This window comes from Elgaria multicarinata, chromosome 10 (assembly GCF_023053635.1).
Source record: "Elgaria multicarinata webbii isolate HBS135686 ecotype San Diego chromosome 10, rElgMul1.1.pri, whole genome shotgun sequence".
In the NCBI taxonomy this organism is placed as follows: domain Eukaryota; kingdom Metazoa; phylum Chordata; class Lepidosauria; order Squamata; family Anguidae; genus Elgaria; species Elgaria multicarinata.
In genome coordinates, this window is record NC_086180.1 from 26,805,099 (window position 1) to 26,832,131 (window position 27,033).

Sequence of the window (27,033 nt, forward strand, 5' to 3'; positions counted from 1 at the left end):
ATGTGATTATCCTTAATGAGCAACTTGGAGCATTTTTAACTTGTTTTGAATTCATACAGATTCGTCACTGGAGAATACTTATGTCTTCAGCTAACAATTCAAAGTAGTGCTCTAAGCAGCTTGGAGAATAATATTTAAGATACTACCTGTAACTTGTCTAAAAATACAGTAACATTCTCTAAGATTGAAGAGTGGTCTTTTTAAAAAAATAAAAAATCAAGTTACACTGTCCCAAGCTTGGAGACCAAGACCATATAAAGATTAAGTGCTCTTGTGTAACTCTTCATTTGTTTAAATGGGGTCACATCAGATTTCTTGGTAGACTTTGTCCATAGTGGACATATGTTCTCTCTCTATCAGTGTGCTAGTTTTGTTAAAAAAGAGGAGAGGTCAGAGTAAAACTAAGCCACACGAACAACACTTGGGGTTGTTTGTTGACTGACTGTGTATTAGACTAGAAAGGTCTATTGTAGTGGAAATGTTGACGTCATGATCTTTATTTAACTGTAAAGGTGCAGATCCTCACATTGAGAACTTTGAACCACTGTTCGAACAAGAAGACATGAAAGACAAAGATGATGAAGATGAAGGGATTGTACCTGGAACAACACCTTTGGACATGGCAAGCAGCTGGGAGGCAAGTGATCCTGGACACTGCATTTCAAAAGCCAAGTTGGTTTGATTGATTTTTAGATCATTGATTTTTAGATCTTTTGTTTTCCTTCTATGTGGCAGAAGGGGAAAAATAACTTCTTGTATGTGAACTAGCCCTGGGTTGTGTAAAAGGGTAATGCAGCCAATGTGAAAACAGTAGGAATACCCAGACGGTCATTGAGAGTTTTACATCTACATCTATTTTTTAAAAAAGATTTTTTAAAATATATGTCTAAACAAGGGAGGCAGTAGCAGTGTCCTCATTACCAGAAACTGGTTCCAGGTTTGAGGTGGCCATGGGCATGTGTCCTCTGGTGGGGCCCAGTTTCTGTCAATGGGCCCAGGCAAGGTTCTCTAACAGCAGCAGCACTCTGAAGCACGCTAGGTGGCTCAATTTAGTGGAAACATAAGAAGAGCCAGGCTGGATCAGACCAAGGGACCATCTAGCCCACTATGCTATTCACACTGTGGCCAATCAGCTGCCCACGCGAAACCTACATGCAGGACATGAGTGCAACAGCATTGTCTGGCCTGTGTTTCCCAGCAACTGGCATACGTAGGCATAGTGCTTCTGATACTGGCGGAAGCACGTTGCATCAGGAGGAGTAGCCGTTGATACCCTTCCCAACCGCTTTTTAAAGCCATCCAAATTGGTGGCCATCACTGTCTTGTTTCAGCAAGTTCCATAGTTTATGCACTGTGTGAAGAAGTCCTTCCTTTTATCTGTCCTGGATCAACCACCAATCAGCTTCATGGGATGACCTGGGTTCTAGTATTAGGAGAGAGGGAGAAAAATGTCTCCCTCGCCACAATCTACACATCATGCATAATTTTGTGCAATTCTATCATGTCTATCCTACAGCCATTTAAATTTTTCCCAATGCCCCAATGTAGCATTGTTCCAGGGTTGAAATGAACCCTAAAAGGCTTGAAATGAAACCTAAAATACAGCATGAAATTGGTGTTTTCTCCTGAAGCTAGTGCTTGTTAGTTAATTCTCTTTTTCAACAGGTGTATGACATCTTGAACGGCAAACCCTCAATGTCGAAAGTGGCTTCTGATGACTTACTGACTCAAGGTAAGAATGTGTTTAAGAAGAAGAAGAAATGTGATGCTGATCTTGTCTTCTTCTCCAGCATAGAGATTAGCTAGCTAGCTTGTTATTACTCTGCAATTGGATTACTGTAGGGCCTTCAAACACTGAGGTTTGCATTGCAGATTTATTTGGAAGGGTTTTTTAGGATGACAGGTGTATGCTCACTTTTAACCTACAATTGTAGTGAACAATGGATTGTTCAACTTAAAATACATGTATGCTTCCACTTCAGAAGTAAGAGGTAGAAAATATAACCAAGGGTGAGTAAATTCACAGGATGGTAATTTCCATAAGTATGGCTATAAAGTGGTTTATTTTTCACCTTTTTCCAGGAAACATAAAAGAGCTGAATGAGGATGTTAAATTACAGCTCTACAAGTTGCTTGAAGTACCTGATCTGAATAAAAATTGGTCCATGTTGGCACAAAAACTGGGCCTAGGGATACTAAACAATGCCTTCCGATTGAGTCCTTCTCCACCAAAAACTCTCTTGGATAATTATGAGGTAACTCTATTAACATCCCTACTAGGTCATGCTAATGTTCCCTCTAATATCTTTACTCCAGGAGCATCATCAGACGGGGGGAATATTGTGGTTCCCTACCATCGCTTCTCTGCCTCCACTCCTGTCCCACAATACTTCCTCTTTCTACCGGGAGAAGAAAGAAGAAGTAAACAAAGATGACGTGGCCCATTCAGGGGCCGTTTTTATCACACTGCTTTTCCTTCACACAGCAGGAAATAGCGGCACATTCTGGTGTTCGTTTGTTTTTAAAACAGATTAAAAGGGGTCCATTTTGCAACAGGCTAGAAGGAGCGGGAGGTGGACGACATCATCTAAAGCAGCGGTTCTCAACCTGTGGGTCGGGACCCCTTTGGGGGTCGAAGGACCCTTTCACAGGGGTCGCCTAAGACCATCAGAAAACACATATTTCCGATGGTTTAGGAAACTGTATTGACTGAACTATGTCATGTATCATCTTTTGTATTATTAAAGCTATTGTTATGTATTTTCATTAGCAAACCATCCCATGACAATGGATCGTGTAGAGAAGAACGAAAATAATTTTATGGTTGGGGGTCACCACAACATGAGGAACTGTATTAAAGGGTCGCGGCATTAGGAAGGTTGAGAACCACTGATCTAAAGGATGCTTGAACATCCGTAAGTGGGCAGTAGTGAGCGTGCAATGCTCGTCTGATGACACGCTAGATCTGGGGTATCCAATGCAGACACCTCTCTTGGCACCTGCCAGGTTCCCCACACTTTCTGGTGTTTAAGTTTCTTTCTTAAGATTTCTTAAATTAAAACATTTTTTTTTTAATTGGGAGGCTGGTCTTCTGCAAAGCAAAATGCTGCCACCCAGCACCATCTTTATTTGGGTTCAAAAAAAGTGCTCTGGGGCTCACACTCCAGCTGTGCTTTGTACTTACGTTCTTGGTCAAGTTCCCGTCCCCCTATAGTATCACCTGTTTGGGTTTTTGGAAATGCATTGCCATGTGACCAGCCATGCCCACCATGGCAGCCATTTTATGAGCGCACCCATAATACTCTTAAAACTCCAAATGTGCCCACTGACCTCCCCACCCTGGCACCCTGCAGATAGTCATTGGCCATGCTGGCTGGGACTGATAGGTGTTGGAGTCCTAAACATCTGGAGGGCATCTGGATGGGGAAGGCTGCTTTAGTTATTTCCAAGCACCTGTCAATAAGACATTTCAAACAATTTCTTGTGTCACGGTGGCTCTGGGAGAGCCCCTGCCTACAAGAGTGTCTCTGCTCACTTTAATACAGAGAAGGCCTAAGTGTGCATTTCTTTGCATGTGCTGAGGTGCCCTCTCCCACCAAAACACCCCCCTAATGGGAGTACTGCTGCCTATACAAAGGTTCCGTCTGTGTGTGTACTGCTATCTACAAGGGACTTGGATTGGAACAATCAAGGGCTTTACACCCTTTTGATTATTTCTAGCAAATTATGATGTTAAGGGCACTCCCTGGCAAGAGGATGTATAAGTGATCCTACCAATTTTAGGATTGTTAGATTATAATTTATTGAGAGAACTCAATATTATGTGAGAAATCCCTCTGCATCCTGTAATCCCCACATATGGTCAACAATAAATTGCTTATATTTCAATACTAAAGATTGCTTTCCACCTACTCTCAATGAGGCTGTATATTTTATCTCACCATGTGAATGTATATTTATAAGAATAAACATGGAAGAATTATATGGATTTCTCAAATGATGGTGAGACTTCCATAATTTGGTTGGTTTTACTTAGGCACACTTAAGTACATAGGTGCTGATATTCCAAAGAACTGTGAAGTTACCTGCTGCTATGAGTGATCTTCTTTATAGAGAAGGAAGCCTATCTCAGTGACTTTACCTTCGTTTTTCCTTCTGTGTAGGTTTCTGGTGGTACAATAAAGGAGCTGGTTGACGCCTTGAGAGAAATGGATTATCCAGAGGCTGCTGAAATAATTCAGAAGGCATTATCCATCTCAAGTCAGTCCGACCAAGCGAAGACAAAAGATGCCAGTTTATTTGACCCGCTTTCCTCTCCCATGACAGCAGAAACAGGTAAATTACATTACGGCATCTGCAATAATATTTTGCAGATGGGTTCACTTCTCGTGGCAGAGGTGGTTTTAAAGCCATAAAGATAGGTTGGGGAGGCTAGAGTGTCTGATGTGGATATCGATTTTTTTTTCCTGCTGCAAAGCCCCTTGGGAAAGTCTTCTTAGTAAACATGCTTAGAAATGCACTGTTGGTTACATAAGCCTCTTGGTTTGGAAGTGTATTCTTCTAATTTAAATTGCTTGCCCTGGCAGGAAAGCAACAGAAAAGTAGTTAAGGCACATTACTAAATTTCTGAAGGCTGATGGTTGAAATGGTTGATATGGTGCTGAAACGTCACAAAACGTGAGATACCTGATTTCTCTGCCCTGGGTGGACAACTTTGGGACACCCGGCAGCCATTTTCCACTCCTGGATGCCTGCCCACTGTAGGCTGAAATCTGGCAACACATCATCATCAGAACAAAACGAAAAAACCTTGGCTGCTTGTGCCACATTTCAGCAGCAAACCACTATGGATACTTAAAAAGGACACATTTAGCTAGCTTTCAAGCTAAATTTATCCTTTTAAAGCTGCTACAGGTTACTTTTGGAAGTGCAGCACTTGGAGGAGCTTCACCAGAGTATGCAGGGGTGGGGAGCGGCAATGTTGTCCACCCTTGCTCTATGCCATTGCAGTTGGGGCCATCTTGGGAACTATAACTCTGATTGAAAGGAGGGAGGACATGAGAGCAAATCAAGGGGAATCCTCAGAAGATGCCTTATATTATCCATTTAGCAAAATATTTCCTGGATTCCTCCATGTTCTCAGACAGAAGTCATCAACTTTCGTTTAATTAGAGATGTCAGGGATTGAACCTGAGAACTTACATATGCAGAACATATTGTCTGCTACTGCAGTATGGGCTCTAGTAAACAACAGATTGGTAGAACTCATGCCCTGGATTTTCCTTTCTGCACTTGTCTGTAACTGTAGAGAACCTTGACTTTAAGCGAGAGCCAGTGTGGTATAGTGGTTAGAGTGTAGGACTGGGACTCGAGACATCTAAGTTCTAGTTCCCGTCGGCCATAAAGCTCACTGGGTGACTTTGGGGGGCTGTCTGAATGCTCAGAAAGCCCTGGGGTAGGTGCGTGGTGATGCAACAGCGATTATACAACACTGCAATTGCTTTCCGCTGAAGCTGAGGGGAAAAAAGGTTGGGCTTACCCTGACTTTTTTCTCTGGAGCGAGGCAAGGACGTGCAAGACAGTGTCAAGACAGTCCCAAAACTTCGCTCCAGAGTCGCAGTGCCAGTGGGGCTGGGCTTTGCCTGGTGGAAGGCGACCTGTAATTGGTCACCTTCCACCAGGAAGATGGCGGGGATGACTCCAGTTCCCAGATGGCCACCCAGAAACCCTGTGCTCCCTCCTTGATGACGGGAAGGAAAGTGAGGAGTTTTCAAGGGACGCGGTGCCAACCTGGTGCTGAGAAGACAACCCCTGGGAAAATCAATGACCCACAGCCTAACCTACCTTATAGGGTTGCTGTAAGGATGAAATGGAGAGGAGGAGGACCATGTAAGCCAGCTTGGGTTCCTTACCAGAGGAAAAAAGATGGGATATAAATGTAATAATAAATATATAAGTAGGAGACAGGGAGAAGCAAGGGGCTTCTTAATTTCCTTATTAAACTGAATGTACTGTCTAGTACTGCAAATTGCTGCATTATATGAGCATTGTTTGATACCTCTGAATTATGTCACAGGTTTCTTTTCTTCTCTATCAGGTGAAATCTGCAATCTAAAATTCCAGGATACTGAAAGCATTTGTGACAGTGGTGTAGAGATCTCGCTTCGCAAACTTAGCTTTACATATTCTGAGTCTTTCCCCAGCAAGTCACCAGTAACTCTTAAGAAACTGGCCACGAGATATGGACAGGACAACTCGCTACAAGGCAAAATCGAAGCCACTTAGAGGTGTGGAACGGTGATGTAACGTTCTTTGCAGAGAAAGAGAGCTGTTAATGATCCAAAGTGCACTGGAAGAAAAAAGCTCTTTGAAATGTACGTCCACAGGACTGTTCGACAAACATTGACCAGATCCCAGTAAAGTCGGAGGCTCAGGACTGAATTGAGTTAAACTTTCTTTGTTCCTAAGATCTTCACCTCTAGAGGAAATTAACTAAACCACTTGATATTCAGTGACAGAAACATAGGAGACATTGACTGTGGTTGAAAGCTGTGAAGCACAAAAATCAAGTCAGAAATAGTGATCAGAATAAATACTTGTGGCAACAAAATATGTATATTTCAGGATGTGTATTTAAAATTTCATCTGATGTCTATGAAATCATTCACGTTTCAGACTGTTTTCCCCATACTGTTTCTACTGTAAATATTTCAGTTTGGATGAATTACTGTTAAAGAAAAATGTGTGCTTTTTAAATGCTTTTTTATTTTACTTTTATAATAAAAAGCAAAAGTGAGATGATTTTCAGTGTTATTTAAGTTCTGAAGATGCTATTAAGGAGCTAGTGGTGAACTGCTCCCATTCGCTTGATGGGAAAGCACTCATAACAAGAACAGTCCTAAAGAAAAAAGTGCAGCAAGACCGTAACGTGGCATTTACCTCTTATTTGGGGACCTGAGCAAGGCCTTTGGGCCAGATAAATTGGTGTAGGTTTTTTTTCAAGATCACAACCACATAGTGGTTATTTGTATTATGACCAAGGCTGGTCTACCTCCTTAGAGATAGTCAAAGTCAGAACACATATCCAGGTCATTATAGGTGTTCATGGCAGTGCAACTACAAGCCATCCTTCCTTAATAAAATAGTTTTGAAATATGTAACAAATAGTACTGATACCCCTTTCTGCTTCTGAGCAAGATAGGCATATTGCTTCTAACTAGCAAGTAAACCATAGGCAGAAGTATTAAATTTTTGCAAAGCTTACAAAACCCTCTTGAGTCAAGGGAAAAAATAGACATCTAAATAGACTGATGAGAGGAACACTCCTCTTCTCAGGGCTGCCCTGCCTCTCCCCAATTCCTCTCCATCAATCTTCCTTTCAGTCAGTGCTCAGTTAAGGTTGTAGAATTCATGCGTACCTGAAAGTTATAGCCACTAACTTTAGACCCTCTTCTTCCAATGAGTGACTACTCAGAGGAAAAGCATCCTGTTTATTCTGACGGTCTCTTTCCTGCCCTCTTTAGCAGCATAGACACCAGGCCCAAAGAGTAAAGCACCAGGTCTTGCCTGGACCTTTGGAACTTGACCATCAGTCAAGTTACAACTTCTACCATGCCATGGAGGGTGGGGGCAGTGCTTTAATTATAGGGGCAGGAGGGAAGGGGGTCCCTTAGTGAAAACCACAAGCCCCAGCCCACTTCCCCCACGTTTTAGCCAAATTATATTCCCCATAGCCTTTTAAAAACTGTAGTTAATGAGAGTCAGCGCAAAAAGGTAGGATGGGCCAGGGTCAGGGCTGGACCTTCTCTGGTTCCCCTCTAATGCACTGCTTGGGTGTGCAGTAATATGAATCCCCAACCTACTTCTGGAGCAGCTCATCTTTCCACTGGAGAGGCAAACTCTGGTTCTGGAATACAGAGGAATGGCACTGAAAGCATCATATATTTTACACACTTCATTTCCCTGTTGTCATAAAGCTCTCTTTATCAAATGTGCATATCTGACCTTTTGAAAATAGCCTCTCTCTCAAAGTGTGCAGATCTGCTCTTGGCCTCATTCCACTGAATAAAGGGGTCCCAAGCAGGCAAGAAGCTGGACAAGAATGACATTTAATGGTCCCATTTTTGTGAATCTCTAGATGCCGAAATTCGCGCAAAAGCTTCCCATTTCCATTCAGCCTCCTTTCTCTGTTTCTGCAGTGCTTTCCTCAGGAAATATCTGACAGGGATGTTAAGCTGAGTGACTTTTCCAGCTCGTTGACGCTGGTGGTCTCCCAAGGGTAGAACAATATGAGTTTTCGCTTCTCTGTGAGAAGAAAGCCGTTGTCGCTGAACCTTCCTAGGATATTCCCGGCATCCAGCCAAACGAAAGGAGCAATGGCTCTGGTTTCCAGGACAAGCTGGAACTGTTCCCCTTCTTGGGAAATAGAAGCCTAAAAAGAGGCAAAAGGTTTAAAAACAACAAATCGTCGTCGTCATCATCACAGCTATGGAATTTCTAGTACACAAGGTGCTTTTCAATATTTACTCATGCTCACAACATGCTTGCAGGTAGAAAGGTAAAATAATAGCAACAGAAAAGACATTTACACTACAAACGTATCTATTTTTGTACTGGCTTTGCTGCCATGACTTCCCCTCTCAAACTCCCAGAAATTGCAGTTTTGATGAGATGCCGAAAATACTCAGGAATCCAGAACCCTACTTTTCCTCACACTCTCCCCAAAACGGTAATTCCTGGGGAAAGTTATGTCAGATATGTCTGCAGTGTAGACGTGTCCTTCATTTAGCCCACCTACCCCTGTACTGAAAGCCTTCTTCAGAGTTGCAAGGCAGAAACCTTTCCATTCCTGTGACCGGTCCTACTCTTAACTAGACATGCCAGGGCCTGTGATGTTAGCCATTAAGAATGTTAATAATGTTTACATTCTTTTAGGGTGCAATCCTATCAATGGCGCCCTCCTGTGCTCTGCCAGGCTGAACCCGGCAGGGTCGCAGGTCCAGTGGACACAATCTTTGTCTCCCCGCACTCATTTCTTCACTTTTACACAAGACAAGTTTTTCAGCACTTCCAGCAAGGGCGCTTTGGAGAGGGAGGGGAGAAGCCTGGAGGAGGCTGAGGATGATCATGTCCTGGCCTCTCCCGCCTCCTCCCTTCCCCGCCCACCAGATTGCCTCCTTTTCTCCCTGTTTAAGCTTGGGTTTCCATCCTCAGAGAGACAACCAGCATGTTTGTTTCTGCACTGGTTGAAAGAGGGTAGGGAAAGGGTGGGGGTGATCTCCAACTCCCCTTTCCAAAGTTGGAGTGCTGCCTCCAACCTTGGAGGGGGAAATCCAACTATCCCATGGTCCCTGTGACACTTGCCCAGGGACCATAGGATTGCTCTCTTAAGCATTATTAATAATCTTAAAAATCATTAATGAAATTAATAATAATGTTTAAAATGGTTTGCCCCTTTTCAGCCTGCTGTTTCCTAAGAAGGAAAGAACAGTGTGATGTAGGGCTCTAGTCCCCACTCAGCCATGAAGCTCACTGGTGATTTTGGGCCAGACTCTCAGCCTAATCTATTGGCAGGGATGTTGTGAGGTTGGGCTCCTTGCAAATGGAAAATGGGCAGAATATAAATGTAATAATTGATAAAACAAACAAACATTTGCATATGACCTACCACTGAGCCTAAGTCTGGCCTCTGATGCACTGTATCGCCATCAACATTGAACCCATGGTCGACACATGAGACTACTGAAATAATGAAGCTTGTATAAATGGCACAATTCACATGAAGGAAGGTTATATATTTCATGATATGCCATCTTTTATACAAGGGTTTTTTTTTTCTTACGCTTGTAGTTTTAAGTTTAAAAAGATAGGGCATTTCCAATTCGACAAGAGAACAAATTGCTTAAAGAGGCTATAGAGTCCCTTCCTTGAGAAGTTATCCAGAGAATGCTGAATAGGTATTGGCAGGAGTACTCTTGTTACATTTTTTTAAAATAGATATCTACACCAAGAAAGATTTATTTCTAAGACTTGTATAAGTTATGCAATTTAGGCAACTTAATTCTGCTTATGCTAATCAGGAGAAGGGGCAAGAAGTTATGTAGGCCACTGAAGCCACGAACATAGCCACCACCTCGGCATGCAAGACATCAAGTATATCTTCACAAGGACTAAAAACCTGGGTGGTGGTTGTTTTTTAAAAGTGAAAGCACACAGGTCCTAAGGATGCTTATTTCTATGCCCAGTGCCAAGTTTCATACACATCTTTGAGCATTTCTCAGGGACAACACAGCCGGTTGCATTTCCTCTGATTTCTCTGATTCTATGACGAGCAACGGATATACACACTTAAGGGTCTATTTGCCAAGGAGCTACAGTATTACTGGAACGAGCATGAGAGTTGATTCTGTTGCTTACATGAAGCTGTGGTTTCTCCAATCCCACTGCATCCTTCAGTGAGGACAGGAAGTGGTAATTCATTGGACTGAAGAGCTTGCTTTCACCCTCAAGGTAAAAGGTGACCACGCAGCTTTGCCTGGTGCAGTTCCCACATCTTTTCAGAAGATCACCGATTGGCTCCTTATAGATGGGTACAGCACTCCCAGCCTTAACGACCAGACCCTCTTTAGCCAAGGTACACACTGGCTCCATCCAACTCCAGTCATACAGAAAGACCTGCAGGGCGCATGGAGAGATCAACCATAGAAGTAGGCGGAAAGTGCTTTTGCCTTCTGTTCATCAAACCCAGGTACTCAACTCCTCCTGTTAATATCAACAGGATTTAAAAGAGCTAAACTTTGGCCGGATCATGCCAGGATCATTAGGGCAATAGAGCTTCAGGTCACTTTGCCAAATTCAGTATTTTTAAAGCCTCAAAGTTGACATTATCCATTATTGGGAGCCTTGCCTGTTTGTTCCCATTAGGGTTAATCTCCTTTTGCATTTTTTTTAATCCATTCACTGCCCTATTTTTTTCCTCTTCCTAAACTCTAGCTTCAATATGAGGCAAAGCAGAACTTACTTTGAGTGTCAGCTCATAGTCTGAGTGAAGATCCGAGACACCATATATGTAGAGGACATCATCATCTTCATGTGCCACAGGCAATAAGGGAGCAAAGAAATGCTGGGCAAAATAATGGAGCATTTTCCACTTGCCTCCATACTCTAAGGAAGTTTGCAAAAGGGAAAATATTAACAACACCCTGAAATGAGCTCCAGTTTGCCATTCAGTGCAAACATTCAGGTTAAGAGGACTGTTTCTTAGAGTCAGAGGATACCCACCTTTCCCCAATCTGATGCTCTCCAGACTAAAACTCCCAGCACCCCCCAGCCAGCCATAGTAACCACACACTGTTGGAGGGCACCCAGCTGGGGAAGGCTGAGGATTGGTTATCACCAGTGGAGACTGGTGGCTCCAATATCACCAGCTTCTTATGTTCACAAATATGAGAACTCAATAGGTAACAGAAGGTGACCGATTCTTTGCTTCTGAGCTTCTTTAGATTAAAGGGAATTCACATTTGCTTACTGGTGCTTTGCTTCCTGCTTCTCTTCCGCAATTGTAATGAACTGGTTTACATGGGAGAAGAAGGGTAACCACATGGTCTGCACCTGAAAACTTCCATGATCATATACTTGAATGGGACACTGCCCTCTAGTGGGTGTTTTGTAGTGCAGCTTTGGCTGCTCATGGTAGGAAATCCCAAGATATTTCATAAGAATTGCAATAGCCAAGCTTGTTTTTTATTTTTATTTTTAAATGGAATAACCAGGGGAAGGAATCCGCAGGAGGGTAATGATGTCGTCAAAATGACCCACAAACTTCCATGAGTAGCCAGTCACGAGCATGCTATAAATCGCTTACTTAAAGAAGCCCGTTGTCTCAGCCTAGGACAGTGAAGGCTGGTGGCTCCGATGTCAGCGGGGCAGTGAATTTCCTCCGGGTTACAGTCAGAACCACCTTGGATAACTCCTTTAGAGTTTTGACCAGTTCTGACTGAAACCCGAAGCAGATTCACCACCACACTGGCATGGGAACCACCAGCCTCCACTGGTTATCGCTTGTATACAGCTGCCTCTCTCAACCACTCCAGTAACATTTATAATAAAGACACATTAGGGAGGTGTCTATGATGCAGTTGTTCCCCCACACCAGATCTGCTCCTCTCTAGGAGTCAACACTCTGGGCAATCACCACACCATAAGTGGATCCTTGTGGTCTCCTCTTTACACAAGTGATCAAATGGCAACTGTGCTGCTGAAACAGGACATGAATCAGACACAGGGCTACGTCAGCCGGGCCTTGCCTTCTTCAAGGGCTGTTCTCTCATCCCCTGACAGGCACTGTCTAAAGGGTCATTATATTGTCCAAGTCAGGATGGGAGATGGTTCCAAGATGGAGAATCCTAGACCATCTCACTGCCAAAATTCCTCCCTTGCAGAACGGTGTAGGCAGTTAAAACAACCACACAGAGAAAAGCTACGTGAGCTTTTCTCACGTAGCTCATACAGATACGGGGAGCTAGCCACCACCACACCCATGCTTGAGGCTGCACTTTTATTTTCTAGAAAGGTATCTCATGGATTCCCATCCCACTTCCCAGCCACAGGCAACTGAATCCACGTAATTCGTCCGACTACTCTGAACCAGTCCCTGGAATGCGCAGGGCTTCCTGGGTGGTGTGCTGACCACAGCTGTCATTTGCAGAGCAGAAAATGGCCAGTACTGGCTGTGCGGCAGGCAGGCAGAAAACCAAGGGATGCAGCCTGGGTCATAGCTCAGGTCATACATTCTTTGCTTACAGAAGTTCCCTGGTTCAACTGTCTCCAGTTAAAGGATCAGGCAACAGGTGATAAGAGAGACCTCTTTGGCACCATCCAGAGGTTTTTGGACTACCATCCCCTCAGCCCAAGCCAGCAAAGCCAACGGTCAGGGATTCTGGGAGTTGTAGTCCAAATCCGCTGCCCCCGATTCGCCCACCCACTCGACTTACCTGAGGCCTCCGCACACACCGGCAAGCTGACTGGCCTCCACTCTGGCCTGCCATGGATCTAGTGTTGTAAACTACAGCGGCCGGAAATAGGCCCCCTACCCTGTACTTCCCTATCAAGTGAAAACTCTTACCAGGCCAGGCCACCCACATACGCTCATCGGTACGTACACTCAACAAAAGTGTCAATTCATCTCAAAAGCAGATGGCAGGATCACTGGTGTTCAACCCCTCCAAGCGTTGCATTCCAAACAATTGTATTTCAGAAGAAGAGAAGGTGCTTTGAGATCGCGATAGAGAATCAGATCCCTGTGTGGGTTTTTTTAAGTTTCCCCTGAAGGTCTTCTCACCAGCAGTCAGAGTCAAAGCATGTAGCTCATTTTCTCTGCAAGACTGGCGCTAAATTAATCATGCTTCACCACGAACGCATTCTTTCCTTCTGTCCGCGCCATAATCATGCACCCAAAAGCTATTATTTTCCACTAATCGCTGCTGGTTTCAGCTCGGCGGATGATGTAGGTGCTAGGTGTGTGGTGTGAGTAAAAGCGAGTCATCTCTCCAAGCAAATGTGCAGTCTGAGTCAAGTGTGTCAAGGTGACATTACAAGTAGGAGGGAGGCTGGGAAAACACTGGCTGCAATTTGCTGTTCTTCTCTAAAATAAGATGCTGCACGGTGGCTAATGCAATTCATAGGTGTGGCTGACTCAGAAGCCATCACCTAAAATGGCGGTGGGAGCGGAGAGGAATTCTTTCAGTCCAGGGACCAGACCACACTCCGAAATCAGAGATAAGGGGATTCCTCTCCCCAGGCTGGATTAGGCCCATGGGCCGGAGTTCACACAGAATGAAAGTTACTGAGCAAAGAAAGCTGAGGGAAAGGGAGAGAGAAGACTGTGTGAACAGAGTGCTGGACTAGATGGACCCTTGGTCTGATCCGACATGGCTCTTTGTAGGTTCTTATGATGCCATAAGCGGCCCCCATCAGGTGTTATATCACATGAATCCACTGCTTACAGAGCCAACGGAGCTGAGAAATCAGAAACTCACCACTTACAATCCGTACTACAACCCCTCCTCCAACAATACATAAGAGTCTCTCAGAAGAGTCAAGTGATAGTTTAATTGACATCTCTTTAATTTTTAACAATTATGAAACATCCCCCCCCCACCCTAGGGAGGAAGAGACTGTTCAAACTGAACAGGCACGGACATTCTGTATAAGAGCAAAGGCTGAATCTAAGACTTAATTAAAAGCTAATTTTTTTTCAGTATCTCCTACCTTCTTTCCCCCACAAAGAAGCTATCTACCTGGATGAGGTATAGACTGAAGGCTGAGGCAGAGTAGCAAATGGTACCCCCCCCACCCCCCTGTCAAGGTGCCTAGAACCCAAAGCTAGCCAAATTATTCTGGTATGTGAGGTAGAAAATCCTGCAAACACCTCTCCCATCCCTGGCAATAAAAATACAGTAACAACAAAGTCACAACTACGAACCCTGGCAAAAGATAATTGCAGGAGCTTCTACTGAACATCAAGCCTTTCTCCCCCTTGACTGAATGAATTAATGTGGCTAAAAATACTTGGTACTTTAAAGCCTTTCTGGGAGGTGGGGGGAATTCCTGCAAGTTAAATTTCTAATCTGTGCTACAGGATTTCAGGGTTGGGGAAAACAATGTACGTTGGCCTGAACACCTTGGAAGAATGGCGGAATGTAAATAAAAATAAAATAAATATGCAAAGAGCACGTGTATTCTGACTGAAAAATTGCTCATTTTGCTCGGGGCAAGCAAGACTTACCCAGTGATGCCCAAGAAGGGCCCTGCCAGATATCATTGAGTTGCCAATATAGGGCACCCATGGTCCGTCCCTCCCCGTTGATGATCTCGCTTTGGCTGCGACGATAGAACTCCGTTTCGGTCTTTATGCACTGAGCCTGCATCATCTGATTCAACGACAGCAAACAAACAAAAATGGTATCTGCATTCAGTTTTCATGTAACTATATAAGTGTTTGAATTGCGCAGGAAGGCGTGAGCCAGGCCGCTTTGGGCATGTGATTGGAAGGGGGCGGGAGGCCCACCCAAATTCTAGCCTAGCTATAGAAGCTTCCCAAAATAAGCCCTGTCCTGTTGCGGAGCCCAAATGTGGGATTACATAGAGCCTAAAGAGGAGGAAGCGTCATGCCACCCTTCATATGGGACAGTGTAGGTGCAGTTTCCTTCCTGCATAGCAATTGTGTCATTGTGGGGGAAATGTCCGATATAAAGAAGCCCACACAGATAACTTTGAATTCTCTTGTTCGACCCAAGAATAAACACCTAGCCCAATTTTAATTAAAAGTGTCCTGAAGCTAAAGGTTGGTACCAGATGCTCTCCTGCATACGCTATATATCAGGGCTGGGCAACCAGTAGCCCTACAGATGTTTGGCCTGTATATACACCCATGATTGTTCTTGCTGCTGCTGCTATCTTCTTGTACTTTTTTTAAGCTCACTTCTAAAATGTTGATAAATACTTATGTACAAAATAGAGGTGTACAAAAGCATGCATGGTGTGGAGAATGGGGATAGGGAGACGTTTTTTCTCCCTCTCTCATAATACTAGAACGCGGAATGATCCCATGAAGCTGATCGGTGGGAGATTCAGGGCAGAGAAAAGGAAGCACTTCTTCACACAGCGCAGAGTTAAACTGTGGAACTCACTACCACAAGACATAGTGATGGCCACCAATTTGGATGGCTTTAAAAGGGGGTTGGATAAATTCCTGGAGGTGAAGGCTATCAATGGCTACTAGTCCTGATAGCGGACTATGTGCTGCCTCCAGTATCAGAGGCAGTATGCCTATGTACACCAGTTGCTGGGGCACATGGGTGGGAGAGTGCTGTTGTACCATGTCCTCCCTGTGGGTCCCTGGTTGACAGCTGGTTGGCCATTGTTTGAACAGCATGCTGGATTAGATGGACCCTTGGCCTGATCCAGTATAGCTCTTCCCTATTTCTTCGATTCTAAGACGCACTTTTTTCCCCATATAAACTTCTCTAAAAATGGGGTGCGTCTTAGAATCGCGGGTGTGTGGGTGTGTCTTAGGTTTTTTTTTTTTTTTCTGTTGGTGGTACTGAAATTAGGGTGCGTCTTACAACCGATGGCGTCTTACAATCGAAGAAATGCGGTATCTTTTTATGTTCTCACCTGAGTGAGGTAGATGGTCTGTTGGAAGTTCTTGAGGGGGTTTGTTTTCTGAGGCAGCTTAAAATGGAGTGCTGCCTGCTGAAGCATTTGGTCATTGCCCTCTGCGTGGTGCTGCCGATGCAGTGAGAAGTTGCTTGTGTAGCACCAATCCTCCTCAGATGATACCTGTTGTAGAAACACAGAAGGAATTTGTACACATACAGCAGGGGTGGGCAACTTCAAGGGGCCCAGGATCCATTTTTGCCTGCCCTCACCCTGGAAGAGCCCTGTGGACCATAAACCACGAGGCAAACAAATTTGTTTTCCCTACCAAAAAATGGCTGCATGAGCACTACAGAGCACCAATCGGGACACTTTTAGTTTGTTTTGAAGCTAAATTTGACCCGTGCAATACTCCATAGTGTTACTGCAGCCGTTTCTTTTCTCTGCTGCAGTGAGAGCTGTATGCAGCCTGCAGGCGGCCCTCCCTGACATATGGAAACCGCCAGGAAGGGATCAGTTGGAAATATGAAGACCACAGCAAATAGCTGAGTTTGCACCCGCAAACGTTTGCATCAATCTTCCTCATGGCGTACGAGTAAAACTCCTCTTTTCTTTCTCTTTACATTTTCCTCATTCCTTAATTCCACCTGGAGGTACAATCAGTAGAATGCTTTGAAAAGAGGGGCAGGTGAGACTCAAACAGACTTTAGGCTATTATTATTATTATTATTATTATTATTATTATTATTATTATTATTATTTTGTTCTGAAATGTCAATAGTTGAACATAATGAAATATGTGATGATATAAAGTTAAAAAGGAAAGTGCAACTTATACATGGTCAACATGGTTTTATTTTTCATTTATTTTGCTTTTTAAGATTCTATGTGCAATTAACATCAATCAAACAAATTATGTTTAAAACAAAAACAAGTTTAATAATTTTGGTGTACTAACAGCATTGTGGCAGGCACATTCAAACCCATACAACCAATCTCAGATTCCAAAAAACAACCTTCCCGAACCCGGTGCACTCCAGATGTGTTGGACAGATGTGTTGGTTCCCATTATCCCCAGCCAGCACAGAAAAGATGTGATTTGTGTTCCAACACACCTTCAGGGCACCAGATTGGGGAAGTCTGCTTTCAAACTTCTGAGAAATCAGCCTCTTGAGAAGAGGACATGGGTGGCATAGCAGTTAAAGTTCTCAAACTGCGGCTCATGGGTTGATCTTTGGGTCACATCAGTCTAGGACCAGAGAGGCCTGGGTTCAAATCCCACCAACCCATGAAACTTACTTTCTCTTAGCTTAACCTACCTTACAGGGTTCTTATGAAGATAAAATGGAGTGGGGGAGAGAAACTTGTACAACACATTTGGCTCCCTGAAGGGAAGGTGTAATACCAATGTAATAAATAACTGCAAGACGTTGCTATAAGTGCATCCCTAAGACCTGCAGAAAAGCAGTTTGGCCAGATGTCTGTCTACCCTAGATAAAAGGATAAGTTCCTGGGTCTCAAATACAGGACCTACAGGTGACAAGAGACACAGTCCTAAGAAACGTGGGTGGGCTTGCTTAGCTTAAGTGCATCTCATTTAGTTCAGTGAAATCGAAGCACAGCTATTGTTCTCTGCATTGTAGCAAGAGCCAGGAATGGCAATTCCTGTCTTCTGATAAAACAGGTTCTCTCATCACATAATTGCATTTCCATTGTTTAGTACGCTTTCAATTACACTTTTCCTTCCAGGAAAGGAAATGATCCAAATTGACCCAACCTTTGAATGCCATCATACATGTTTGGAACTTGGTTCTCAGGTATGCTTATAAACCACTGAACACAGCTACACACCCACACAGGTTATTTCAAACAGGCAGAATCTAGCCAGCAATGACATCGATTTAAACAGGAGACACTCATTACGCCATGTGCAGACTTGTCCGTAGCCATGCGCTTGCTAAGAAATGCCTCCAGGCAGCAAGACAGAGGCGCTTTACAGAACATAGTTTTGTTTTTGTATTTTCAGCCACAAATAAGTAACGTCAGTGTGCGTGGGCAAGCAGGTGACTAAACATTTTTCCAGGCTAGTCACTTCTCTGGGGTTGTTTGCAGAGCTCAGCAGCCCTGACAATCTCCCGCTGGACTCAAACCTTGAGGCGAAAGTAGCGGTGACGTTATGTTGCAGAGGAGAAAGGGCTTTCTCTTGTGCTGGTCCCAAACTCTGCTGGCCTGATCCTCCCATGAAGCGGGAGGATGCAGGAGCAGCAGGTGGAAGAATATTTATTTATTAAAACATTGGTATCCCATCCTATATCACTGGGATCTCAGGGCAGCGGACAGATAAAATCCATTCAAACAGTATGAAACAATAAATAATGTATACAGATAAAAACGTATTGAACTATTAACAAGCTAAAACTAGTTAGAAAATTCATAAGCAAAATAAATAAATAAATAAAAAATCATAAGCAATAAAAACAATTAAAACTAGATGCAGCTTTTAGGAAATTTAGCCCTCAAAGGCTTTGATCAAAAGCCATGTTCTGACTTGGCACCAAAACAAGGCCAATGTTGGAGCCAGTCAGGCCTCCAAGGGGAGGGTATTCATAGAATCATAGAATCATAGAATAGCAGAGTTGGAAGGGGCCTACAAGGCCATCGAGTCCAACCCCCTGCTCAATGCAGGAATCCACCCTAAAGCATCCCTGACAGATGGTTGTCCAGCTGCCTCTTGAATGCCTCTAGTGTGGGAGAGCCCACAACCTCCCTAGGTAGCTGATTCCACTGTCGCACTGCTCTAACAGTCAGGAAGTTTTTCCTGATGTCCAGCCGGAATCTGGCTTCCTTTAACTTGAGCCCGTTATTCCGTGTCCTGCACTCTGGGAGAATCGAGAAGAGATCCTGGCCCTCCTCTGTGTGACAACCTTTTAAGTATTTGAAGAGTGCTATCATGTCTCCCCTCAATCTTCTCTTCTCCAGGCTAAACATGCCCAGTTCTTTCAGTCTCTCTTCATAGGGCTTTGTTTCTAGACCTCTGATCATCCTCGTTGCCCTCTTCTGAACACGCTCCAGCTTGTCTGCGTCCTTCTTGAATTGTGGAGCCCAGAATTGGACGCAATACTCTAGATGAGGCCTAACCAGGGCCGAATAGAGAGGAACCAGTACCTCACGTGATTTGGAAGCTATACTTCTATTAATGCAGCCCAAAATAGCATTTGCCTTTCTTGCAGCCATATCGCACTGTTGGCTCATATTCAGCTTGTGATCTACAACAATTCCAAGATCTTTCTCATTTGTAGTATTGCTGAGCCAAGTGTCCCCCATCTTGTAACTGTGCCTTTGGTTTCTATTCCCTAAATGTAGAACTTGGCATTTATCCCAATTAAATTTCATTCTGTTGTTTTCAGCCCAGCACTCCAGCCTATCAAGATCACTTTGAAGTTTGTTTCTGTCTTCCAGGGTATTAGCTATCCCACCCAATTTTGTGTCATCTGCAAATTTGATCAGCGTTCCCTGCACCTCCTCGTCCAAATCATTAATAAAAATGTTGAAGAGCACTGGGCCCAGGACTGAGCCCTGCGGCACCCCACGACCAGGGTGCCACAACAGAGGATATGGGAGGACTGGCACTCTCCCCCTCTAAAGGGTCCTGCCGGCTGCCTGCATGGCCGGCCAGCAGGACGTGGAAACGGCCATTTGCTCGCTCGCCCGTACTCCTCCCGCCTGCTTGTGCGCCTTTTGCCCCGCTTGGCCAGCCAACCCAGCTGACCTCATCCACCCGTCTGCCGGCTGACATACTTTTCTTGGTGCACGTACACGCGCCCACCTCACCAACGCACTGCCCACACGGCGCTTCCACCTTCAGGAGCAGCGCAGCGCCTGCATGAGGTTGGGCAAGTATTGCGAGAGGTCTCAGAACTTGAGACCTCACGCAATACTTTGCCCAACTTCACGCAGACGTTGCGCAGCTCCAGGAGGTGGAAAGATTTTATGGGCAGCACACTGGTGAGGCACGGGTATGCGCACCAAGAATAATAAGCTGGGGGGCAGATCAGGTGGGTGGCTGTGGCGGGTCCCCGATTCCAGCAGCAACCTGACTTGGCCTGGGGCTGTCTGGAGCGCACTCGGTTTGGAGTTGCAGCTGGTCCATACTCACTGTGCATTCAGGAAGGGAGTCAGGACACATATTTTTAACTTGGCTTTTAAAACTGCTGTTATGGTTGTTATGGCTTTTCAAGGATGTTTTTAATGTTTGACTATTATTATTTTTTATTTGATTACGGTTTTATTTTCTAAAATTCCTGTAAACCATCTTGGTTAGCTTCAGAAAGGCAGCAACAGAAATACAATTAATCAATCAGACATTACTTTAAATGTATCATTTGGATTTAATATACCAGGTTTAAAATATGCAAATTGCATCAGTGGTGTGGTGCGGGGGATAATTAATGGGTTTCAAGCAGGCATTTCACTCTTTCCTCTCTTGCTGTGTTCCTGAGGGAAATCCCTCCTCTGAAGCTAGTCTTTACATTGGGATGAAATCCCTCACTGGTACCCAAAGGCTAGCAATGAACCTTCAGTGTGAAAGCTAAATGGAACCACTGAACCCAGAAGCAGTTGGCCACTGAGTACTAGATGTTGGGAATGGTCCACAAGGGCTTTCATGCCTTGTTTCTGGGTTTCCCATCTGGTTAGACATAGTGGGATAAAGGATGCTCAACTAGATGGACCTTTGGGCCAATGCAGCCTTCCCCATCCTAGCACCTTCACACGTGTTGAACTACAAACCCCACTGGCCCCATCTAATGACCATGGGGTGATGGGAGTCGTAATTCAACAAAACTGGAGGTGCCAGGTTGGGGAAGACAGGGCTGATCCAACAGAACCCTTCTTATGTTCACAGAATTTACAAGATGGCGAAAGGAGCTAAGTCGGCTTTTCCTTACCTGTGCCAGGGTACTGAATGAAGGCCAGGACTGAAAGCCATACTCGGAGGCAAAGCGTGCTCTGGGGTACGTAGTCCAATCCCAGCAGTCCCTTAGGTAGCTGTAGTAATGAGTATCTCCATAATGAGTGTCATAAGGGTTATGGGCTATCCAGCCTTCCTTTGCTGACTCCAAACCATTGGTAGGACTTGAGGTAATAAAAGGACGGCTCTGATCCTCCTGGGTAACACAAGACAATACTATCAATGGGGCCAAGAAAGATAATAGAAGGTTGCCATAAAAACTAGCAAGGCAAACTATAATTTGGAAGCTGATCCTGAATGGGTAAGTCACTGTCTCTTCTCTCACCACGTTGGATCATTTCTGTTTTGCTAACATACAAATAATATCTGTTTCCTGGAATCAGATGTTCAAGCTGCAAGGAACATATCAGTGAATCTCAGCATTCGAAGGAAAGTACTCAGAAAAATTGTGAGACAAGTACTAAGGAAAAGATTACGCATGGACCATTTATTTTCATATCGGAAGAAAGATGCACATTCTTAGGAAGATCTTGACTAATCTTGATCAACCTATCAGGACACAAAACTGATTCTGGGGAACGAGTAACAGGATATTTCCAGATAATGGGTTGGATCCAGATTTAGACATGTTTAGAGTAGACCCAATGAAATCGGAGGATGGCAACAAGAGAGAGGGCCTTCTCTGTGATGGCCCCCCAACTGTGGATCCAGTCGGGTCCCTGACGAGGCCTGACTGGCACCGACATTGTTGTCTTTTCGCACCAGGTCAAGACCTTTCTCCCAGGCATTTAGCAATATGTAATTAGCCTGGGTCTGTTTTTTTTAGGCTCATAGTTTTTAAAAAGTTGTTACAGTAGTTTTAAACATATTTGTATATTGTGGTTTTTAATCTTTGTATATTGTTTTTAAGTGTTTTTATCTTATGTAAACTTCCCAGAGAGCTTCAGCTATGGGGTGGAATACAAATGCAATAAATCATCATCGGGACTTAAAGCTAGACATGGCTAACTTGTCCCACTGATTTCAATAAGTCTAATCTAAGCATGGATCCAACCCAATAAATACACAGTTGTTTCCCATCTGTTAGACACAGCCCAGATGTCTCCACTTCATGTGGTTATAGATTCCACACACACACACACACAAAAAGAATAGGAGGAAGAAAAGAGGAGAATAGTAAACCAGGTGATAGGGCACAAATTCTGCTTGGTGGATCGCAAACTGTGCGGGTCTGATGTAGAGGGAAAATATAAAATGCAAATTTGAATTCAATTAAAGGCAGGGGTTTCTCAGTAGTATGATGAACTAAGAGTAGGCCCCTCTTTTCCAATTAGCAGTTTATTATGTTTATTAAAGAGGTGGGGGGAATTCCTAATGGTGTAGGCGCTCCAGTACCATTTGGGAGACTGAACTAAGCCTGATAAAAATAACACTGTCACCAATGGATCACATTTTTAGAGACAGATAATAAGCGAATTCTTGAGAGCGTGACTTCATCTCCTATGAGTTTTTTCATGAAGTGTTTAAAGAAACTCTATTATTAATAATATTAAATAATTATTAATAATGCTAGCGGTACTTAAGTTTCAAGTAGTTACGTTTCCTTCAGGGACAATGCTGTAAAATGTGAAGAGGAGACAAGCATCTCCAAGTAGCCAGGGAGCCCTGACAGGGAAACACGGCGGACAAACACAAAACTAAAGAATTACAAGCTAACTGCAGCTTCCTAGAGTACTTCTTTTCTGGGCTTAGAATCATAGAATCATAGAATAGCAGAGTTGGAAGGGGCCTATAAGGCCATCGAGTCCAACCCCCTGCTCAATGCAGGAATCTACCCTAAAGCATCCCTGACAGATGGTAGTCCAGCTGCCTCTTGAATGCCTCTAGTGTGGGAGAGCCCACAACCTCCCTAGGTAACTGATTCCACCGTCGCACTGCTCTAACAGTCAGGAAGTTTTTCCTGATGTCCAGCTGGAATCTGGCTTCCTTTAACTTGAGCCCGTTATTCCGTGTCCTGCACTCTGGGAGGATTGAGAAGAGATCCTGGTCCTCCTCTGTGTGACAACCTTTTAAGTATTTGAAGACTGCTATCATGTCTCCCCTCAATCTTCTCTTCTCCAGGCTAAACATGCCCAGTTCTTTCAGTCTCACTTCATAGGGCTTTGTTTCTAGACCCGTGATCATCCTGGTTGCCCTCCTCTGAACACGCTCCAGCTTGTCTGTATCCTTCTTGAATTGTGGAGCCCAGAACTGGACACAATACTCTAGATGAGGCCTAACCAGGGCCGAATAGAGAGGAACCAGTACCTCACGTGATTTGGAAGCTATACTTCTATTAATGCAGCTCAAAATAGCATTTGCCTTTCTTGCAGCCATATCGCACTGTTGGCTCATATTCAGCTTGCAATCTACAACAATTCCAAAATCTTTCTCGTTTGTAGTATTGCTGAGCCAAGTGTCCCCCATCTTGTAACTTCTCTCCCCTTGGCACTGGTGGACGCACATCGATTGCATTTTCATCAATCACATTTTCCCTGAAGCAGGACCCTTTAAACTCTATGTAAAAACCAACCAAAACACAGAGAGTACTTTAAAGCGTATGCTACAATGGGGTCACAAAAGCATGCAGGGACAAAGTGGAAGATAAAATGGTCATCAGGGCTGATTCGAGCACATCAATGGATGCTCGATGAGAAGAGATGTTTTCAGATTTTGCTTAGTGTATCTGTAATGTTAAGGATTGGCAGAAACTTTATGCAATCTACTCATCTCCCAACTAAAGAGGAAAATCAGCTATTCAGCAGAGCTTAAAGTCTACCAATAAGCTCAGCCTTTCTTAGTCTTTGGAAAGCAGTACTTACAGCAAGAACAATTTCTCGGATATTCTTGACATAAAGTGTCACGTAATCTTTGGAATAAATGTTCATCTTCGCACGTGGAATGGAGAACCAGTTGGAAGCAATTGCTGCTTCGTTTTCATTGTTCCCACTCCACAAAATGATAGATGGGTGAGATTTTAGTCGCTTTATCTGAAAAGAAGAGCAGTTTCCAACTTCAAACCAACAAAGGTACTTGCATGTAAAGAAGCGGGTTCCAACTCCCATCAGCGACAGCCAGTATGACAATGGTCAGGGGTGATGGGAGTTGCAGTCCAGAACATCTGGAGGGCACCCGGCTGAGAAAGGTTGCTCAAAAGTTTTCATCAACAGACTGAAAATTTTCAGTCAAAAGCATGATAGAAATATTGCCCAAGCCTCTAATAAATAGTTTTCTTTTCCTAAAATGAACCGAGTCCTCCAGGGAGAGGTGCAAGAGGTTGAAGGGAATCTATCATTCCCTTTGTATATTGACAAAACCATATTTTGTCTTGCTTCTCTACAGACCTATGTAGACCCCGGGGGTAATTTCACACGTGATACAGCTACAAAACTGATAAATGCACACTCCAGAGAGAGACTCAGCCAATTCTGACTCCTAAGAAGTCTACTTGAATGATACACATTTTCAAACTCGATTGATGTTTCCCTCCCCTTTGCACGCCCCTTTCCCCAATGCTTCAAACCCCACAGGTTTACACCTTAAAAATATGAAGTGTGAAGTGGCCCTAGGAGTGGGGGAAATTGCATTTCCTGGTTCCGTACCTGGAGGAGAAAACAGAAAGGGGAGTTCTCACTGCACCAGCCTAAAACAACACTGTTTACTCAAGACAGAGAGGCAAAGAGGCAGGCCAAACATGCTTCTGATAAGCCTAACTTGAAAGTAATTCAAGAAATACACAAATATGACCTCTCCCTGCTCCCCCACTTGTTCTGAAAAAATTACTTCAGAACACAAAACCCAAGCATCAGCATATATTGCAGTCCAATTCTATAAGCTGCCAAGCTGAGGCTGCAAGCTCATGGGATCAGACCTACACGACTCAAGGCCATCGGTGCTCCTGTCTCAAGGCCTGCCTTTGCTAGATGGTGTTGCTCTTGAATGCCCAAGGAGGCAACAGAGGAAAGATGGAGGCGTGCTTCCCTTCTCTGCAATGAATTTAATGCACCAGGCACCCTAGCAACTACTCAGTAGTGTGAAGAGTTCCATGGGCTGTAGACTCATTGCTTGGCAGGCTCTGCAGGTCAGCAGGGAAGGTGGAAGGAACCCAAATGGGAAAGAAACAGGCAGCAGTGGCGTGGGCCAACTCCCAGAGAAGAGCCAAGAATGCCCACTCAGAATGATATTGGTGTACTTTGGAAAGCTACGTTCAAACTATTAAGTGTTCGACCCTACAAGTTAATCAATGAACATTTTTCCCTGATATTTATTAGGGCCCAGCGTTACATACAACAGCATCAGCATACAAGGTGTTTTACAAAATAATGGCAACATAAAAAAGCAAAGAAAAAAAGAAGAAAAATCCTTGCCCCGAGGAACTTGCAGAACAAAACTGAAACAGGAGAAAATAGAGGATGGGGAAGCAGAGTCAGGGATAAAAAGGGAAGAATATGCTAAACGCCTTCAGCACATACAGGCTTTGTCTCGGCTGGAGATGGAGTTATGGGGCTAAGCCATTAAAAAGGAAGGGGGGTTGAAATAAGGGGGGGTCAGAGGTGTGGAATTCTCTCTCTCTCTCTCTCTCTCTCTCTCACACACACACACACACACACACCAAAGACAGTATGCCCTCCAGGGAAATCAATCAGAGGCCAAATGCTTGCAGTAGGCTGGGCCAAAGTTACTTACCCCCTCTCTCTTTTCTCATTCACACATACACATAGACACACACCACTCCAATCTCTCTCTCCCCTTTTTTTTCTCTCTCTCTCCCCCTCATCTTTTCTCCTCAGCTACCCTCCTCCTTCCCCACACCCCCTATGCAGCCTAAGTGCCATGCAAGGTTTTATTTTCAGGAAGGGGGGGAAGGAGTTGCAGCACGTACATAATTAGTCAAGACAAGTTTAGGACCTTGACCCTACTGGGCTGAATACCATACCTGATGAGTAATTTCTGCTCTCACTGAGTCTAAGTAGCTCTGGCCGGTTGGATAAAGGGCACAAGCAAACATGAAGTCCTGCCAAATCTAGAGAATTAAGAGGGGGAAACGAAAAAGGTCAACAAAGAGCATGTAAACAGAGTGAGCATTTTCCAGCTTGTATCATGTAAGAGTTGTCTTTTAAAAACAACAAAACAGATTACACAGATTTTCTTCCCCAAAAACACACTCATTAATCCTAAACGCACTTACCCAGGATCAAGCCCCACTGAACACAAGGCTTACTTGCAAATCTGGAGATGCAAAAAACCACCCCAGGTATAATTCATAGAAAGCAGGTCTCACTTGCACAAGCAGGACTACCCAAATATCTTGCTAAAATGGTTGCTATCCCAGAATAACAATCTCAACCCAGGCTATGCTGACTGGGGAATGCTGGGAGTTATAGGACCATTTTCTGTCAAAATATGCACAGGATTGTGCCTTGAATTATGAGTGTCTAGAGGACCTTGAACGTGTAAATATCAGAGCCTATAGCTTGTCAATCATCCCAGTGACTTTGCATTCATTGATCAGAATACCGGGAGACTGGAGAAGTCTTCCTTCTCAGCACGCAATTGGGTAAACTAGTACCACCACACTTGTCTTAGACCTGTACAAGTAAGAAGGGTTAGAGCAGCTTTCCCCAATTTGCTGCCCTTCAAATGTTCCGGACTACAACTCCCAGCATTCCTGAACATTGGCCATACTGGCTGAAGCTCTTGGGAGCTGAAGACTAAAGCTGGATTTGCACAACATACTGAGCCACATTTAGTAGTTGAGTGTAGGTTGTTGTTGAACCGTGGGTTGTTTCTTGAACCATAGGTTAATGTGCTGCCTGAACTCAGAACATTTTCCATAGGGTAGCTTGTTAACCATGTAGCGTGGCTTA

General features: G+C 44.1%; 2 protein-coding genes across 2 annotated transcripts in view; one reads left to right on the top strand and one right to left on the bottom strand.

The window, feature by feature from the left end:
* Positions 1-6,511, top strand: part of NFKB1 (nuclear factor kappa B subunit 1) — a 76,683-nt gene extending 70,172 nt beyond the window's left edge. Inside the window, exons 20-24 of the mRNA XM_063135920.1 lie at positions 513-637; positions 1,666-1,732; positions 2,083-2,255; positions 4,164-4,335; positions 6,098-6,511. Coding sequence (XP_062991990.1) covers positions 513-637; positions 1,666-1,732; positions 2,083-2,255; positions 4,164-4,335; positions 6,098-6,285 — 725 coding nt within the window. The 3' untranslated portion in view covers positions 6,286-6,511. The remainder of the gene's footprint in view (positions 1-512; positions 638-1,665; positions 1,733-2,082; positions 2,256-4,163; positions 4,336-6,097) is intronic.
* A 1,579-nt stretch (positions 6,512-8,090) lies between these two features.
* The window catches only part of MANBA (mannosidase beta), a 66,623-nt gene continuing 47,680 nt past the window's right edge, over positions 8,091-27,033 (bottom strand). Inside the window, exons 10-17 of the mRNA XM_063135922.1 lie at positions 26,103-26,189; positions 23,989-24,156; positions 21,105-21,323; positions 16,177-16,341; positions 14,786-14,930; positions 11,021-11,163; positions 10,417-10,674; positions 8,091-8,431 (exon numbers count right to left, since the gene is read on the bottom strand). Coding sequence (XP_062991992.1) covers positions 8,207-8,431; positions 10,417-10,674; positions 11,021-11,163; positions 14,786-14,930; positions 16,177-16,341; positions 21,105-21,323; positions 23,989-24,156; positions 26,103-26,189 — 1,410 coding nt within the window. The 3' untranslated portion in view covers positions 8,091-8,206. The remainder of the gene's footprint in view (positions 8,432-10,416; positions 10,675-11,020; positions 11,164-14,785; positions 14,931-16,176; positions 16,342-21,104; positions 21,324-23,988; positions 24,157-26,102; positions 26,190-27,033) is intronic.